The sequence below is a fragment of the Vulpes vulpes genome, chromosome 13 (assembly GCF_048418805.1).
Source record: "Vulpes vulpes isolate BD-2025 chromosome 13, VulVul3, whole genome shotgun sequence".
In the NCBI taxonomy this organism is placed as follows: domain Eukaryota; kingdom Metazoa; phylum Chordata; class Mammalia; order Carnivora; family Canidae; genus Vulpes; species Vulpes vulpes.
The window spans coordinates 95,850,785-95,870,745 of record NC_132792.1 but is presented as its reverse complement, the minus strand read 5'-3'; the positions used below and the strand labels follow the sequence as shown (position 1 = coordinate 95,870,745).

The 19,961-nt window shown below is 41.5% G+C and overlaps 1 protein-coding gene across 2 annotated transcripts in view; it reads right to left on the bottom strand.

The window, feature by feature from the left end:
* Positions 1-19,961, bottom strand: part of LAMA3 (laminin subunit alpha 3) — a 249,144-nt gene that overhangs the window by 62,228 nt on the left and 166,955 nt on the right. Inside the window, exons 38-41 of one of the 2 annotated variants that reach the window (XM_072735102.1) lie at positions 13,612-13,842; positions 9,112-9,225; positions 4,524-4,633; positions 1,976-2,056 (exon numbers count right to left, since the gene is read on the bottom strand). In XM_072735102.1, coding sequence (XP_072591203.1) covers positions 1,976-2,056; positions 4,524-4,633; positions 9,112-9,225; positions 13,612-13,842 — 536 coding nt within the window. Of the gene's footprint in view, positions 1-1,975; positions 2,057-4,523; positions 4,634-9,111; positions 9,226-12,229; positions 12,730-13,611; positions 13,843-19,961 lie in introns of those variants that run through there. The other variant, XM_026006526.2, reaches the window with a different exon arrangement.

The window sequence follows — 19,961 nt, the reverse complement described above, 5'->3', positions numbered from 1 at the left end:
AGAAACATATAACAAAATAGAAAACCAAAAAAAACATACAAACAAAAAACAAACTGAAAAAAGTATCTGCAACATATAGTATGAAGGGCTCATTACCTTTAAAAGAATTTGTACAAACCAATAAAAAAACTGATAAAAGAACATTTCACTAGAAAAAAATGAGTAAAAGACCTAGAAAACAATCCCAAAAATAAGATCCACAAGTGGTCAATGAACACATGAAAAAAACTCCAATCTAATTATTAAACAAAGAAATGTAAATTAAAATGATACACAATGGTCCCCTACTAAACTGGCAGATATTTTAAAAATTGATCATTTCTAGTATTCACTGGCGGCAGCAGGTGCTCTTTTGCCACTGGTAGGACTAGAAATAAGTGTGACTTTTCTGGAGGGCAAACAGGCAAAATGAATCAAAAGCCTGAAAAATACACCTACCCTTTGATCCAAGGAATCTACTTCTATTAATTATATCTTGAGGATTTATACACACAAATATTTTGCTGCAAGGATTTACTTTTAGTGCTGCTTTGAATGGAAAACAGTGAAACTATCTCAAAGACTAGGAGGAGATTACAGAACTTCTTGGTTCTGACATGATGTTATCAGTGAATACTTTGCTGAAATGGAAAGACAGTGCTAACCTACTAGATGAAAAAACAAGTCAAAACAGAAAGCAAAACAACAATCTACTTTTGTTTTTAAGAAAACATCTGTGCACACAGAATGATCTGTAAGAATATGCAAGTTTCAGCTGGGGTTTTCTGTAAATAAAATGATTATAAGTAGGATTATATGTGAGCATGTACAAGTATAAAGGGCTACAAAGAGGTGTAGTGGGCCTTACAGTTCTTTGCTCACCTGTATCACATCATTTTTAATAAAGATATGTATTGATTTTATGATAAAATTATTCTAAATTTAAAAATATGCTGTCCATATGATTCATTTGCTATACTGTTACTTTTTCAAACATGTATGTGCCATCTTCCCAGGAAGACCGTAAGCAGCTTTTACAGCCCTTATAAATGCTTGGTAGTGTATAGTAGCTAATCATGAAAATCTGTTCCTGAATAACTAAAGCTTGGCTCTACTGTCCTTCATAATTAAGTTCATAGTTTCCATTCTGCAACACTTATTCTTTTGTTTCATTACTGAACATCCATTGCATGAACAGTGCCACGGTAGGCAGCAGTGATTCAGAAATGAATGACACAGACTGTCCTGCAGGTGTTCATAATGTGTGGGATAGAGAGGGGATAATGTGTGGGTTTGGGGTGTGTGTGTGTGTGTGTGTTTGTGAATATCTAGGGCTGTGTGTGTGTGTGTGTGTATAAGAATATGTAGAGTTGTGGGTGGATGTCCTAGGAAGTAGGGATGTGGGGGGCAGGGATACATAGGGATACATATGTAGGGTGAGGAGTATGTAGGGATGAGTTTACATGGAGCTCGGGCTAGGTAGGGATATGTGTGCCAAGAAGGGCTATATAAGGATGTGTGTGTGGTGTGTGCGGGTATGTAGGGATCTGTATATGTGGGGTAGGGGTATGCAAGGAAGAATTTATATGGAGGTAGGGGTAAGTAAGGACATGTAGGGGGTAGAAGTATGTAGGGAAGTGGAGGGGGAGGGGCAGGTAGCAATACATAGGGGGAGGGGTATGAGGGAGTGTGCAGGTGGGTAGGAGTATGTAGGGGTTATGATATGTGGGGCCTCATTCTCAAATTTCTGAAACATGTAAGAAACAAGAAAGACAAGGAAGTTAATGATTTATTAAGTGAGCAGTCTTGTATTTTTCCCTGGGGATCTTTTTCCAGCCTCCGTGAAACCAGCAGCCCCACCCAGCTCTGAGCCTCCACCCAGCACAGCCCCACCCACAGCCTGTGCCTGCTGCAGCCTGACTGCAGAGCCCACCCTCCCTGTGGGGTGAGGGGTGAGGGAGGGGTGGGGTGGGGTGGGGGGAGGGGCAGCACCTACCTTTCGCACTGTGTGCCTGTGTATCCGGGTTTGCAGGAGCACCTCACATTTCCCCCCGTCACAACACAGCCAGTGGCAAAACTTGAAAGAAGCCAGAAGAAAAGCCTCAGTAAAAACATAAATTGATAGGCTTCATGCTTATTATTATTATTATTATTATTATTATTATTATTTTGCCACAAAGCACTGACTTGGGTTAAGTGGAAACAGACACCAAGAGACTGGTTGCTTTCTATATGAAGAAAAATGTGTTCATCAAAACTTGTAGAGATGATAATGAGGTACTATTTCAGCTGACATTGGGCATATCTTGGTAAATAAGGACTGAAGACATTTATTTGGTTTTGTTTTTGGCTTCAAGAAATGCATTCCTTCACTTGAGACAGCAAAGTAACTCACTTCGGAAGAGATGATTACAACAGTATTTTTCCAGGAATAACAAGGAAGGAATAAAACAAGTCTAGGCAGAAAAAAAAAAGAAAAAGAGTTCTGATTCTTCAAAAAAATTTCTCCTTGTTTATTCTAGTTCCTTCATATTGGGCACATTATCTCCTAGGAAGCAAAGGGGTCGGGCAGGAGCTAAGGCACAGAGCAGGCTTGCCCATCTAGATATTTTTGTGGGCACAATCATTGGTGATTTTTATATTTTTCAAATCAAGCTGTGGCATTCCAACTCTCATTCTTTTGTTCTAAACTAGTGCATATTTGAGACAGATTTTTTTAAATTAAGTGAGCAGATCATGAAAAAACTCTGTTGCCTTGAGAAAGGTCTATGAACATTACACTGAGCAAGTCCGAGGGAAAATACCTCCATGTATCATTTGCTGATAAGAGAATTCTTATCTAGGAAGCTTCTGTAGTCTCATAGATGGATAGAGTTATACTCCTAAAGGGACAGTTAGAGATTCGTCAACAGTATGAATATCGCCGGAGGGAGAATTCGATAAAAATAGTGTCTCATTGATAATCTGAGGAATGATGGTGAGTTACTTCAGTTGTATGGAAGCCAGAAGCCGCCCTTCATGATAACAACAGGCTTTGCAACCAAAGATGAAAAGCCTTCCCTGAACACCGGGTGAAAATCTTGTTTCTATTCCCTCTGGCTTCTGTTCCAACAAGTCTAGGCAGGTATGGAGTGATAAACCCCTTTGCAAATAAAGCCACAGGACTGGGCAAGTTGAAGGGGTATCAAATACACAGAGAGCAAAACAGGGTGACATTTCTAATAAGCATCTTCAGAAAAGCCACATCTGGGCAGTGACTTCTGGTAACGTGGCCAATCTCTCGGATCCTGGACTGACATCAATCAGCCTTGTGGCCTGCACTGTGCCTGAGCCAGTGCACTGCTTATATTCCTATAGGTATCTTCTAGATCTTCAAATCAACTCTTGCTTCCTCTGGTTATGTGTGATATTTTGCTTGGACCCACAATGAACGTGTCACAACGAGCAGGAATAGGGCAAGGTACCAAGGCCAAATAGAATATGAATTACCACGAAATATATAAGTGGCAGGTTGCTACCTATGTTATGCATCTGCTGTGCTGGAGTCTGAATGATAACTCAGGTCTGTGCTGGAGTCTGAATGATAACTCAGGACATCACTGGCCTATGGCTTCCGTCACATTGAGGATAAATCGCAGTGCCTTACTAGAGCCTCCAGGGTCCTTAGGATCTGAACCCTGGGTGCCCCACCTACCGGGCCTCCTGGCCCTCTCCCCCAACACTGTGCTCCAGCCACCTCCTTATTCCACAAACACATCAGCACAGGGGTGATCTCTTGTCTTTTCCTTCCCACAGACCCTCATTGCTAAGATATTACCCCACTGACTCCATCTCATCATTCCCTGGTCCATCCCCAAAAAACTCTCCTACTCCTCTGTAAAGAGTCTGCTCGCTCGCTACCAGTTGATAACCCTGTTATCAACCGCATAGCCCATCTCTATCTGAAATTATGCATATTTATTTGTGCATTTACTTCCTGAGGGTGACAATGGCCCCTGCCCACATTCTCCAGGTGAATCCTGATGAGATCAGACTGCCTGATTGCTAGTCTTCTTTATTATAGTTGCCCTAGCACCTAGAGAAGGCTAACCCCTAGCCCCAAATTGGTCTCTCAGTAAATAATGTTTTGTTTTGTTTTGTTTTTATAACAGTAAATAATGTTTAACCATTGTATGAAGAGTGAAAGGAAAGAGGAAAAGGAAAAACACTCAAGTGTACATTTGGAAAAACTGTTCTTGTTTGTTTTGCTTTTGTTTTGCATTTTTGTCTGTTCTTTTAAAAATATAACTACTTTATTGAGATATAATTCACAAACCATACCACTTGCCCATTTCAAGTATTCAGTTCAATGGCTTTTAATAGATTTACAGAGTTGAAGCAACCATTAGCATGATCAATTTTAGAACATTTCCATCACCCCAAAAAAGAAATCCCATACCCTTAGCAGTCGCTTCCCATATCCTTCCACTCTCCAACCCCAGTCCCAGGCAACCACCCAATGACTTCCAGTCTCTACAGATTATTTGAGAGCTCCCATAATGTACCTGTTTGAATGAGGACACGGGCAGACACTACAGGATCCATGGATGGTGTTTCTATAGTGACCCTCTTTGCAGCGCTCACAGTGTTCTCCAGCTGTGTTGTGCTGGCAGTTCTTGGGACAGATGAGCATACAATTAATAGCAGCTGATTACATTTATTATTATTAAGATCATTATTATCTTCACCACTTACACAATTATAACTCAAGTCTTCTGACTCTGTACGGTGATGTCAGTTCACTGATGGTATATTTTTCCTGTATATTTAATTATTGTTGGTACTAAAAAAAAAATGTAAGTGCCCTTCCATCAACTATTTGATGCTTAATATCAGGAGGATGAAATGGAGGAAGACCAGTTGGATCCAAACTCAATCCAATATTTCATAGCTGTGCTATCCTGGGCAAGAATCTTCACCTTTTGAGCCTCAGTATCTTTCATAAATCACTTTTATTGGTGTATGATTTATGCATAATTCTACTATTCTTAAGATGTATGGTTGGAATGATACCCACTTTCCAAGATTGCTGGGAGGATTTTAAAAAGAATACTAGAACCTCAGCAAAATGTAAACCTCTCCCTCTTTTCCTAAGAAAAGCTCCTATGAAAATTAATTTGATATTGCTTCATAATTCACTTAATGGTCATATACTAAAGAGGAATATAGTTCCAATAAGTTTTTAACATGTAGAATTTGTTAAAACCATGAGAAGCTGCACCATATCTGAAGAAAGCTCTCAGTTTGATCCCAGGGTCTCAAACAAGCAAGATGCTGTTTCCCTACATTATGTGTTTACGTAAATCCAATTATTTTCATGTCAAGTCAATGCCTTTTGAAAGTTGTTCTTCAATAAAGCACTGAGATGAGACAACTTTCCAACTGAGCAGTCTAATGAGACAAATATCCTAGCGGATGGTATCAAATTTGTTTATTTTGTGGGATCTTTAGCCTAGGATAACATTTCCTCATTTTACTCTAGTAATAAATATCTAAATGAACAAAGCTATCCAGAAAAACTCCCCTTACTGTGGGTATTTGATGATTCAGAGATACTCTGTGTTAATTCTACAGCATGGAATAAGTATAATATTTTTTAAATTGCTCATATACCTTAACTCTGTCTGCAGAGATGGGGCTTGGGAGGAAGCTTAAATGGGTGTGAGTTTTGAATAACATCTGAAGCCAGGTTGTGGAAAACAATAGGCAGGGACATCCTAAGTGGGTATGGCCTCGCTCCAAATGTGAGGCTGTCCCTTCCTCATTATGTCATCCATTTCTTTAGCTTAAATAGATCCATCCCTCACAAATCTTTGAATAATGGCCAATTACACAAGCCACTAAGATGTTAAAATATCTTTCCATAGTTTTTTCAGACATGAAATCGGGCTATACTCACAAGGGATACTGCTCACACGTTAACATGGGATCATCAGAGAGCTCACCCCTGCCCTGAATCCTTCCCTCTTTCTCCAAATGTCCCCACTGTGGAAGTGTCTTCTGCAGGCCTGGAGGCTAGGAACAAACTCATGCTGCAGTTTATCGGATGCACAGAGGGGTCTTTCCTTCACTTTTACCTTACTCCGCTGTCCTCACTTGTTCACAAAACAGTCATTCATTTGAACTAATCATTTACCTCTCCACGTTAGTTTCCTTTCTTTTTAAACTCTAAATGGCAATCTTAAAGAAGAACCTAGCTGCTGAATAGCTATTCTTTAATCCTATATATATATTTAGTTCTGAGTTGAAAACATTGGAGAAGCAAGAGCATAGAAAATCAAGAAGTGCCATGTGCCATCTGTGACCTACTTAAAACACCTTGAACCCTGGTTCTGCTCAGGAGCAGGGAGAGGATTGTAGGAAGGGGTGAGAACCTATGTTGCTTGATAAGGTCCCCTAAGAATGTCTGAAATAGTCCCACCCTCAGTTGAGAGCATCTACCCTGGAAGCTTGCTCGGTCCTGCAAATTTGAGACATCTACCTATCAAGTTTCCTTGTGGTTTATTGCAAATGAATTAATGGATGGATGAATGAATGAATGAGTCCATGTCCACTCCCACAGCATGTGCTCTCCCAGCTCCATCTGACATCAAACATCCATGGGGTATTTACTATGTGTCCAACCATGCTAGGTGCTAGGGATGCAGAGATGGATTGGCACCCTGACCACGGCAGATAGAACCTGTGAGTAGACACATTCAATGTCATGTGGAAAATATGATAACCAACATGTGCCAGCATCCCATAAGAGCAAGAGGAGCCTCCGAGAAGAGCTTCTAGAGGCAACAATGCCTCCTGCATGGAAGAGAAAAGGAGAAGAATTAGCTGGGTAGAGAAGTGAGGGGAGGGCCCACCAGACACAAGGAACGGTGAGCACAGAACCTCAGTCTTACAGGAGCCTAGCAGTGCGAGCAGGCAATATGAAGCAATTGGTATTCCAAAGGGTGAAGGTCAAAGTCGGATGGGATGCAGCTGATGCAGCTGGAGGCAGCCTGCACCAAGGAGTGTGACATCTGGCCGTGAGCCTTAGGAGAGCCACGTGGCAGCTGTGAGTTTCAGGTAAGTCATGCTGGGGGTGGGGCGGGGGCTCAAGTGGCAGGGAGTAAAATGACATAGATGAGGGGTGGCTGAGACAGTGGAAGGTGAGGAGTTGGGGGAGAGGTGGAGATATGAGGACAAAGCTGGCAAGGAGAAGAAGAGAGAGGCAGGAACTCGGGGAAGAGAAGGGGGTCTGTCACTGCTGGTCCTTCTGGCTGATGGCACCCACACATGGCCTGCTGCTCCTGAACGTACATGGCTTCACTGGCAAGGACCTGAGTGATTTTCTTTCCAACCTCCAAAGTTTATTCTTGAAACAACATGGAGAAGTGTGCGGTGTGAAGGTCCCAGATTTCAGAAATTGACTTTGGACATTGAGAGGTAAAGACCAGTTTGCAGAGGAACCAGCCCGCTTGATGGTGACAAGTACTTGGTCTCCTCATTGCTGTTCTTTGAGAATGAGGGCTAAATCTCTGGCTCCCATGCAGTGGGCACCCCCAAGGGTAATGGCAGCACTCAGTGCCTGCCCCTGAGTGGTTAAGTGAGTGCAGGGAAGGGCTCTGTGCCTGTATGTGTGTGTGTGTGTGCGCGTGTGTGCGCACTGTAGGCCTTGTGAGACTGTAGGCCTTGTGAGAGTTGGGATTATGTCGAATGGTTTTAACCACAGCATTTAGCTCATACCTCCCACAATAGCAAATGCTCAGTAAGGGTTTCCTGAATGAATTCTTTCTAGAGGCCATATGGCCATTAGGGACAAGTGAAGACAGAGCTACAAAGAAAGGAAATGGGAAAGAAAATCCCCTGTTTGATTAAAACAGATGAATTATGACTCACTAGTGATCATTTCACTGGGTGAATGGACTGCAGAGAATGTCTACTTTGTTCTTTGGCAGCTTTTATAAAGTGAACTCGACATCTAGCAATGGTTCAGTGACAAGATAAATATTTATTTTAAATTAAAGTACCTACCTGTGTTACACACAACATATAGCATGAAGCATACACTACTATATAAGAATACTTATGAGCTGAAAAATAGTCTTTCCAAATGTCTTTTATTCCTTTTGAACTTACACAGTTAAAGTCCTACAGAATATTCTATTAGGCTCTTTACAACAATGTCCTGTCCTGGCCTGTCCCATCCTGCAGTGGAAACAGTTCCCTGGGACATGCCGAACTTGGCTTAATACAGCCTAGGAACTCAAAGAGTTGAAACACACTTTAGATGCATTACACAATGCAAAGGAAATCTGTGCCAGAAGAATGTATTTCCAAATAGCACCACATAAAAGGGGGCTTGTGTTTATGGGGGCAATGATGCTCTCTCTCTTGTCTATAACTGTCCATTCTCCTTCAAGATGGGGAGGCCCTGCCTTCCAGGGATGAAAGAGAGAAAGGCAGAGTAAAAAATGTTCCAAAAGAATACAAAAGAAAAATTTCCCAAGAATCTAATTTTCAATGGAAATATTTTTTTAAATATTCTAAAAGAAGTTTGTTTTCCAGTGGGTAAGCCATAGACAGCAAGGATTCACCTCACCTGTCTTCCTATCTAAGGCCATTTGGCAGCTATGAAAGATTGAGTGATTGAGAATGCACCTTAAGTCTTTCTTAGCATCTTCTCCCCAGTTGCTTGCTTGAGTCTCCTGCTCACCTAGCTACGAGGCTCCCCTCCTGCAACCTCCAGCCACTCCAACAAAATTTGGGCCCAAAGTAGTGGCTCTGACTTGCTATATTTCAGCAAGAATTAAGTCCCCGGATGCACCCATTAACAACACCCAATGCAGTGAACGTTTAGAAGCTAGTGTGTAATTTCATTGTTCAGATGGGACTTCTCCTCTGATGGCACATGTTTAAAATGGAGGGAAAAGTGCAGTATAAAATAATTCATCCTGAGGACACTGGAGCCTCCTATGTTTACATAGCAACCTCTATTTAGGGTTTGGTTGGAAATGTGACATTCAATGTCTCAGGGCCCAGTGGGGTGGGAGTGGGGGAGTGAAGGGACAGCGAGACACAGATTGCCTGCCAGTAGCACTACAGTATCAGTTTACTCACAATACATATTCCCGAGCCATCCTGACATCGATTTGAATGTCCATTGCAATTGCAGGGAACACACCGTCCAGTATACGAGCCTCTGTTATCGCGATAGTATCCAGGGCTACAACCCTATTTTTCAAACAAAGCACTTAATCAGTAGACAGAAAGAATTATTATTCAAAGCATGTGACAATTCTGATTGTCAAACATTCACTTGTTTAATCTTTTTTCCTTTAGTTGGTGTGTGGATTTCTACTTTTGTTTTTTGTTTTTTTAAATTTTTATTTATTTATGATAGTCACAGAGAGAGAGAGAGGCAGAGACACAGGCAGAGGGAGAAGCAGGCTCCATGCACCGGGAGCCCAACGTGGGATTCGATCCTGGGTCTCCAGGATCCCGCCCTGGGCCAAAGGCAGGCGCCAAACCGCTGCGCCACCCAGGGATCCCGATTTCTACTTTTGAACACTAGTCGGTCCACTAGCTCTTTTTGTCAGGTTTGACCTTGTTTTCACACCATGGCAGGAGTGCATGCTTGTGTCAGAGTCGGAGATGTGTGGGGAGAAGGGGGAGGAGTGTGGCAATAGCTTCCTCTCCTTCAACTGCTGTAGGGAGAATGGAGGGGTGAAGGGGTAAGGAGGATCAGGATATCAGTCTTTAGCAGGGAGGGTCTCTAAGCCAATCCCTTCATGGTCAAGTTCTCTTTGGGTAGACATTCCCTCTCCAAGCATGGGTTGGGACTGGTGGGGGAGGCAGAATGAGAAAAATGGGAACTAAAGAGTCTTCATTGGGATGGATCAATGCAATAATGGCAGAACCAGAGGAATCACTGGTCTATGGACAACAGGGAACTCTGGGGAGAGGAACATGCTAGCATTCTCTACAGAACCCCGCAGGGAAGTTCAGTTCTGACAGGACACACAAAGACCCAGCAGGAGTCTTTCTCATTGGGTGTAGTCTTCTCTCACTTCATAACTTAATACTGCTTTATTTCTATCTCTAGTACATTGTCTCTTTCCAGTACAATATGAATTACTATTTTTCATATGGATGAAAGGAATTACAGTTTTCTTTTGATGAACTGGGTTTTTGTTGTTGTTGTTGTTGTTTTAAAGGATTCTAGTTGGGACACCTGGGTGGCTCAGTGATTGAGCATCTGCCTTTGGCTCAGGTCGTGATCCCGGTGTCCTGGGATGGAGTCCTGCATCGGGCTCCCCACAGGGAGCCTGCGTCTCCCTCTGCCTGTGTCTCTGCCTCTCTCTCTGTGTCTCTCATGACAAATAAATAAAATCTTTAAAAAAAAGGATTCTAGTTAAGAATGCTCCCAATAGAAAAAGAAACAATTCTTTCAATACCAGCCATTAAAAAGTATTTCTATTTCTGCCTTTAAAGAGAATCATAAACATTTTGCTTATTTTGGCAGAGTGAATCAGTGCACCGATTAAAACCAAATGTTGCTTCCAGTTTCTTTAACTGACCTCCTTATATGCCCTAACCAAAATATCCAGAAAATATAATATTTCAAGAGAAAGCATCATCTTTTTATCTAATCCTCTTTCAACAGCACTATGTAAGACTGTGAAGCTACAGTCAAGGAAAATCTTAAAATGAACCATCCATTCTCATTCATCCAAAGACTCTATCTGGTCAGGTAGAAAAGAGAAAGAATCCAACCTGATAGGTCTGGAGAAAAAAGCCTCATGTACTCCCCAGAGTAGAATATCCCAGTTTCTGATTGGAGCTTCTTCCAAAATTACCAATTAGTACACATTGTACACAATAACAAGACTATAATTTCCAATATACTTTTCCCTTTAGCTATTAGAAACCATGTTTAGGCAAAAGAAGCTATTGCAAAAAATGAGATTGCTCTATGTGTTATATGAATAGGCTTGTCCACAGGAGAATCGAAGTATGAAAGGAATGTTCTTTAATTGAAAACACAACTGAGAGATACGTTCGAACAAAATTCAGCCACTGGTGGTGTGATCATATCTATAAGCAAATACTCTCTACTACTAAGTGGCAAGTACCTCTTAATTACCACTATATATCATGCCTCATGCTTCTAAAACAATCATATTTGGTAAAGAACAAATTATCCAAATAAATATATGTGGTTCATTTTTGACAACATGCCTGAATAAAAAGCCTTAATGACACATGCTTTAGGGGGAGAATAGTCCATCCTGATTAAAATTAAACCACCCACCCTAATTTGCTTTTGATAAGAATCAGAAAAAGTCCCCTGCAAAAGTTATATACCTATCACGTGACTCTTAGGTAGACCATTTGTCAGTTCCTGAAATATAATCATTTTCTCACCTCTGTAAAGCACACAGACTATATTGAAGACTTATCCTACATGAAAATGAATGTATCCTAATATACAATTTCAGTAAAGGGGTTCAGCAATTAACCATTTTTTAAGTGACATTTTTTCAGGATAAATTTTCCAATAAGCTTTTGTGGTACAAATGATAAAATTATGTCCCTATCAGGTTTTCAGGGCTATTTCAGTAGCCATAAGATCTATATCTCTGAGTATATGTGTAAATGTCCAGAAAGTTGAGGTTGAGAGAGAGAGAGAGAGAAACAGAGAGAGAGAGAGAGAGAGAGAGAGATTGAGAGTAAGCACATACACAGAATTTATGAGTTTAATGCCTGGCAAATTGAAGCATGTCTTGTAAGGTATTATACAAACTTGATTTCATCACTTTCCTTAAACACAGATTTAACTGATTCTCGTACTTTACTTGATTCTAGTAGTTTACTTTATCGTAGAATTTACTTCCAAGCAGAATTTGGAGGTCTACAGGCATTGGACTCTTTTGTCTTGGGGCTTGGGTGACACTCGAAAGGGCACAAAGTTTCATAGTATACTAACATCCTATAAACATCCAAATTCTGAGCTGTCTGGGCATTTCCAGGTGGGCTGATGTTTATAGGGTTTTGTGGTTAACAGCTTAGGAGAGCAATCTGTCAGGCACCATAATAAACACTGCCAGTCAATGGCGCAGGGAGGCTCTGGGCCCCTCCCCCAGCCCACCCATTACTCATTCATCCCCTTAACTTAAAATGTCACAAAGCAAGGAACCCTTCCCCAACCCAAACCAGAATGTAAAAGGGATGTTACCTGGCTGGGTTTAAAGTCCACATAACTTGATTGCAGATGGCTTTGACCTGGAGGCTGAAGAAATGCTACCCTTTGCTGCTGTGAATTATATCCCAGACACTGCCCCAGGGCTGCCCCAAAGATCCACAGCCATCCGGCGCTCCTGGCTGACCACCTCACTGCTGGGGGCATCCTGGTCCTGGGCCGTCCTGCTGGCTGCGCACAAACCTTTTCCTCTTCCTCTTATACCTGCCCTTCCTGCTCAGTGCCCAGGCCCGCCTGACTCAGGTAAGGCAGGCTGTCTGCGGCAGGAGGCCCCACCTGTAACTTCACCCATGAGTCAGCCTGTGAGAGAGCACACATAACAGTCCCACAGGGAAGCACACCGCTCTGTAATTCCTGCGAGGTGGGGCAGGCATCACCTTCTACCCACCTTACCCCGCAGACGGCACTAGCCGATGAGAGCAGCTGTAAATCACAGGCTGAGTCATGCGCAAAGAACACACCCTGGGCAGGAGGCTGGTAATCCAGAGGTTCCACTCCTTCCCTGGGGCAATGGTTTTATTTAGGCTGGCTAGAAAAGAGATAGAAGGAAGGAGGGGAAGAAGAAGGTAGGCACCTGTGGACTCAACGTTACAAGACAGAAGTCTCCAGAAAACCAGGACAGGTAATATATTTGTAGGTAAGAAAAGGAATGCAGATCCCCTTGGGGCTTTCTGCTATCAAGGGTTGAGGACAGAAAGGGAAGGGTGTTGCTAAATGTACACACACTGGGTGCAGGGAATACACTGAATGGCAATGTTTGCTCTTTCCTAATAACTGCACTAAACGTTGGGCTTGCTTTCCTTCCCACTAGGAAGAGAGCATATTTACAGCTTGAGATATGAAACAGTTTGATTTTATGGCAAATTTTAATCATCCTAGGACAAGTCAGGCTGTCTAGGTTTCACATGAAGATCTGCTGTGAGCTAGGAATTTAGGCAGCAACTTCCCCTGGAAGAATCAGGACATTCTTGGGACTCTACCAGCAGTAGGCATCAGAGGGACCCTCTGTTAGAGAACAACATGAGAACCCCAGCTCACCTACTGGGGAGGCAGTGGCTCAAATCCTGGGATGCCCACTGGCGGGCTCCTTCCTACTCCCTGCAGAGTCCTGATTTCAACAACCCCCAAGATTGATCGTGTGCCTGTGGCTTTCCTGTGGAATTTGAGATGTTTGATGTTTCTTTTTCATTTTTAATACTTGGACCTAGGGGTGGTCCAGGTAAGATAGAAGCTATAGCCCAGGAGACATCTGTCCGATGGACAAAGTGCTTCAGACCATCCAGCAGTGCTGGGCAGCAAACCAGTGGGCCAGCCACAGGAGTCCCGGGGGAATTTTACAGTGGAGAGGAACTTCCTACCTGACATGAGTCACCGGTGTAGTCAGGGGGACAGGCACACATCTCTACGTTCTGTGCTCTACGTCCACTTCCTGTGTCAGAGGCCTCCTCCAGCCCCACCCCGCTCAGAGAGAGCCGCTGGGTCTCAGTGAAGTAGAGGCCTCGGAGGCGCAGGTCTTCCAGTCTAGACAGCACCATCATCAGCTCTTCCCGGGACACGGGGGCACTGCTGCTGGCATGTCTGAAGTTTCCCTACACGTAAAAATAGAGAGGTAAGGTCTTGCTTTGGCAAGTTCACTTCCAGGGGTTTCAGAGAGGCAGACATCCAGCACAAGTCAAAGGAAAGACATTTACAGTGCATATGGGAAAACAGAAGAGAATAAAATAAAAAATAAAATAAGATAATGGATTTGTATTCAGAAGTCAGGTGTCCTGGGTTATTCCCAAGAAGAGAGTGCCACATGAAAGAGGAAAAAATGAAGGCAGGAAATGAGGAACAATAAAATGAAATGAGATTTCCCAGTGTTATACTTATTTTAAAACGCACGTTTGTATGTGCAAGTACAAACTGAGTGAGAATGATATAGGAGAGTAGCATATGGCAAGCCACTGAGTCATGCAGTTAGATCATTCGTTAAATGTACATAATTGGGACTGAAATCTTTTTTTTTTCATACACACACATTTATATTATTTTATTTTACTTCTACGGTGGTAAAAAAATATATAACATAAACATAAAATTTATACATTTTATACATTTACAAATTTTATACATTTATAATTTTATAATGGTAAAAAACACATGACAACAAAATTTACCATCTCAACCATTTTTAAGTGTACAGTATAATAGTGTTAATTATATTTATATTGTTGTGCAACAGATCTCTAGAACTTTATCATACTGCAAAATGGAAACTCTGTACCTATTAAGCCATAACTCCCATTTCCTCCTCCTCCCCTCATTTTCTGGCAACCATCATTCTACTTTCTGATTTAATGAATTGGACTACTTTAAAGACCTCATATCAGTGGAATCATGCAGTATTTGTCTTTTTGTGATGGGCTTATTTCACTTAGGATAATGTCATCACGTTACGTTCCAGCATCTATCTAACTAGAACTATCATATTCTAGCATGTGACAGGATTAGGTAATATTCTAATATATGTATATACCACATTTTCTTTATTCATTCATCTGTTGATAGACATTTCAGTTGCCTCCACCTCTGATCTACTGTGAACAGTGCTGCAATGAACGTGAGTGTGCAAATAGCTCTTCAGAACCCTGTTTTTAATTCTTTTGGATAAAACCCCAGAAGGGGGATTGCTGGACCATATAGTCATTCTCTAAATTTTTGAGGAGCCTCAATACTGTTTTCCATAGTAGTTACACTGCCTTAGAGTCTTACCAACAGTGTACAGGTGTTCCAATTTTTGCACATCTCCCCCAACACTTGTTTTACTCTGTTTGTTTTTTTTTTTAATGGTAGCCATTTCAACGACTGTGAGGTAGTATCTCATTTGTGGTTTTGATTTGCATTTCTTTAATGATTAGTGATGTTGAGCATCTTTTCATATAAAAGCCTACACTTTCCAGGCAGCCCGGGTGGCTCAGTGGTTTAGTGCCGCCTTTGGCCCAGGGCATGATCCTGGAGACCCAGGATCGAGTCCCACCTGGGGCTCCCTGCACGGAGCCCTCTTCTCCTTCTGCCTGTGTCTCTGTCTCTCATAAATAAATAAAATCTTTTTTTTTTTAAAGCCTGCACTTTTAACCTTTATATTCTGCTGCCTCCTTTAAACTTGGTTTCTACATCTCTTCAATGGGTATAGTAATACCTAATATCTCAGGACTGTGATGAGGATTATAGCAAATTAAACAATATCATGTATATAAAGTGTTCAGCCCAGTGCCTAGCACATAGTCAACATTCAATAAATGGTAACTATTATTATGTACATATAAATACAATACTAATACGATACTAGTTTATATGTTTAAGAGTTTGAGGTATGATTTAAATACAATAATATTCCCTTATTTAAGTACACACTTTTTAATAAATTTGCAGAAGTGTACAATCATCACCACAATGTAGTTTTACATTTTCACCCCCCCAAAAAAAGAACCTTTGTGCCTATTTATAGTTATTACCTATTCCTACCCTGAGCCCCAGGCAACCAGGAGTCTATATTTCTGCCTCTAGAGATTTATTTGCCCATGCTGGACCATTTATATAAATACAAACTTGATTTCAATAGTACACAAAAACTTTGCTTCTGTTCATTTCCTTTACTCCCTACTCTACTGTGCCGTTATTGTCATATATATTGCATCTTTATAAATTGTATGCTGGTCAACACAGATCTATAATTATTGCCTTAAGCAGTTATCTTTTAAGTCAGAAGAAAACAAAGTTACAAACAAAAGATATATTTTTACTGCCTTTTATATTTACCTGTGTGGTTACCTTTACTGGTGCTCTTCATTTCTAATATGGACTGAAGTCATTGTCTATAGTGTCCTTTCATTTCAGTCTAAAGATTCCCATTAGTGTTTCTTATAAGGAGGATTGGTCAGCACTGAATTCTCTGTTTTGTTTTTAATGTAATGTCTTCTTTCCTCCTCCATTTTTAAAAAAAGATTTTATTTACTCATAAGAAACTGAGAGAGAGGGGATCCCTGGGTGGCTCAGCGGTTTAGCGCTTGCCTTTGGCCCGGGCGTGATCCTGGAGTCCCAGGATCGAGTCCGGGATCGAGTCCCACGACGGGCTCCTGGGATGGAGCCTGCTTCTCCCTCCTCCTGTGTCTCTGCCTCTCTCTCTCTCTCTCTCTCTCTCTCTCTCTCATAAATAAATAAATAAATCTTAAAAAAAGAAAAAGACTGAGAGAGAGAGAGAGAGAGAGAGAGAGGGCTGGGGGGCGGGGGCAGAAAGAGGATCAGGCTCCATGCAGGGAGCCTGACATGGGACTGGATCCCAGTCTCCAGGATCAGGCCCTTGGCTGAAGGTGGCACTAAACCACTGAACCACCGGGGCTGCCCCTCCTCCTCCATTTCTGAAGAATTTTTTGCTCGGTATGTCTTTGTTGACAGTGTGTTTCTTTCAGCACTTTGAATGCCATCCTATTGCCTTCTGATTTGCATGGTTTCTAGTGAACAGTCAGGTGTTGACCTTATTGAGAACCCTTGGAGGTGAAGTACTTCTCTCCCATTGCTTTTAAGATTCTTTGTCTTTGTCTTTCAGAATCTTTACTATGATGTTTCTGTGAATGGATCTCTTTACCCCTCCAAATCTTCTGGGGAGACATGTCTGAACTCCCTTCATTGAGAAGCTAGACTTCTGGGCAGGCCTGAGTCTCAGAAATTAGGCCAGCTCATTTCCATTGAGCTGTCACAGCTTCTGGGTACTCAGGGTCTCACAGGCCTCTGAGAGAGGTACATTTATCCTACTTGGAGATTGTTGAGTTTGGATATGTAAACTAATGATTTTCATCAAATCTGAGAAGTTTTCAGCTGTTATTTCTTTAAATGTTTCTCCCCCGCCACCCTGTCTCCTCTCCTTCTGGTATGCCAATTACGCACATGTCGTACATTTGATTGCATCTCACATGTCTTTGAGGGTCTGTCATTCCTCATTCTTCATACTTTCTGTTCTTCAGACTGGATAATCTCCATTGACCTTTGAATTTGCTGCTCCTTTCTTTTTCCTGCTCAGCTCTGTCATTGAGCCTTTGTCTTAGCTCTGGCTGATATAGAAAATACCAGAGACTCAATGGCTTAAACAACAGAAATCTGTTTTTCTCACAATTCTGGAGGCTAGAAATCCCAGATCAAGATGGCAGCCAGTTTGGTCCCTGGTGAGAATTCTCTTGCTAGCTTAGATGGTTGCTTTCTTGTTGTGTCCTTACTTGGTGGACAGGGACAGTGAGTTTTCTGCTGTCTCCTCGTATTAGGACATTAATTTTATCAGATCACAGCTCTACCCTTATGATCTCATTTAACCTTAATTCCTTCTTTGTTCCAAGTACACTCAAACTGGAGATCAAGGCTTCAACACAGAAATTTGGAGAGGACACAGTTTAGTCCACAGCAGTCCTTCTTGTGAATTCTTCACTTCAGTGATTGTAATTTTCAACCCCAGAATTTCTATTTAATTCTTTTTTATAATTTCTATCTCATTATTGGTATTTTCTATTTGGGAAGATATTCTCATATTTTCCTTTAGTTTTTTAGATATGATGGTATTTAGTTCTTTGATGTATGTTGATTTTTTAAAGATTTTATTTATTGATTCATGAGAGACGCATTTATTTATTCATGAGAGATTTTATTTATTTATTCATGAGAGAGAGGCAGAGACATAGGCAGAGGGAGAATCAGGCTCCCTGTGGGAAGCCCGATGCTAGACTCCATCCCAGGACCCTGTGATCACGCCCTGAGCCAAAGGCAGATGCTCAACCACTGAACCACCCAGATGCCCCTGATGTATGTTGATTTAAAGTCTTTGTGTAGTAAGTCCAATGTCTGGGCTTCCTCAGGGACCGTTTATATTTATTGTCTTTCCTCTCTGTGTATGGACCATGGGTTCCTGTTTCTTGTTCATCTCTCTCTCTCTCTCTCCTCTCTCTCTCTCTCTCTCTTTTTTTATCTCCCCAGAATTTGTTGCTGTTGCTATATTTACTGTCATTGTTGATGTTTTTGCTTAATGACTTTTCTGAACTAATTCTGTAAAGTCTGTATTCTTTGTCATGTATGACAGCTAAAGTCTCTGCTTGGTTAGTTTAATGGTCAGCTATTGATTGAACCGATTTTTTTTTTTTAATTCCTAAAACCAAAGTCCCATAATCATTGCAAAAGGGTTCTGTGTGTATGTTGAAGGACCCCTCAACACTCAGCCAGGCAGCTGACAACTCTGCATTAGCCTTCACTTCCTGCTTGCTCAGAGCCTCAAGGTTAGTCAAAGGTGATGGCTTAGGGTCTTGTTAGGCCTTTCTTGAACATGCTCACAGTCCTGAGTATGTGTAGCCTTCTACCTTTCCAAGATTGTGTTGGAGCTTTCCAAAGCCCCATGGATAACTAATTCCCAGCTTTTTATTTTAAGTTTTGTGATTAGCTTATAATTAGTCCCAACTATAATCCATCACCTCGGCCAGCCATGAAGCTCAGCAACTATCTCTAAATGTCTTCATCAATACCCCTAGGGAAAAAGCTTTTAATTTTGGGGAAAGCTACAAGTCTGGTCAAACAAAGACAGCCTTGGAAGTAGCACCTTCCAGAAAACCTTCAGACAGGTTAAATCATGACAGTTCTCTGGCAGTGAGGCTCTGCATAAACTCCAATGCCACTCCATCTCTTTTGGTGGCTGCCGGGCTACTGGTTTTCACTTTGGTGGTGGGCTTTTGTTTTCAAGGCTTCTGTGCAGGCAGGGGTGGCAGATGGGAACAGAGCAAGCTGACTGCCACAGAGCCTGAGGTTCTTACAGATTCAGTCATTTTTTCTTGATTAAACACTTTTCAGATTGCTGCAAGCCTATGGTCAATTTCCAGAGTTCTAAATAGTTCATTCTAACCATTTTTGCCAGTTTTCTCATTGCTTTAATGAAGGAGAGAATTTCTGGAGGTTCCTACCCCACCATTTTTGCTGGCATGGCCACTCTCATATGGATAGAATCACACAGTATGTGTGGTCTGTCTTGCTTCTTTCACTCAGTATATTACTTTTGGGGTTCATCCATGTTATCCTAGGTATTGATACTTTGTTTCATTTATTGCCAAATAGTATTCCATTGTATGGTTGGACCTGTACAGATATGTTAAAATATATCTACAAGTTCAAAGTGCTTGAAAAGTATCACCCTGAGGTATTGGACATATTTAATAATACAAATGGAACACTATTGGGATGCTTGGGTAGCTCAGTGGTTAAACATCTGTCTTTGGCTCAGGGCGTGACCCTGGAGTCTTGGGATCGAGTCCCACATCGGGCTCCCTGCATGGAGCCTGCTTCTCACTCTGCCTATGTCTCTGCCTGTCTCTGTGTCTCTCATAAATGAGTTAAAAATCCTTAAACAAACAAACAAACAAAAACAAAAAACAAATGGAACACTATTTTAAAGAAGTTGTCATAACCAAGTAAATGTAATACAATGTCTTATGATTTGATAAGCTTTCCTTTTTTATCTATATTAATCTTATTTCTTTTGGTGTTAGATATTTTTGTGGCTTTTCTATCCATTCATCCCAAGCATTTATTGGCCACTGAGGAAGGCATGAGGATGAGAGGGAGTTGTATCATAACATTTACAAGCTCACAAGGTTTATAAGACAGAGATAATTACCTCTAAAACGGAAGAGACTGTGCTAAG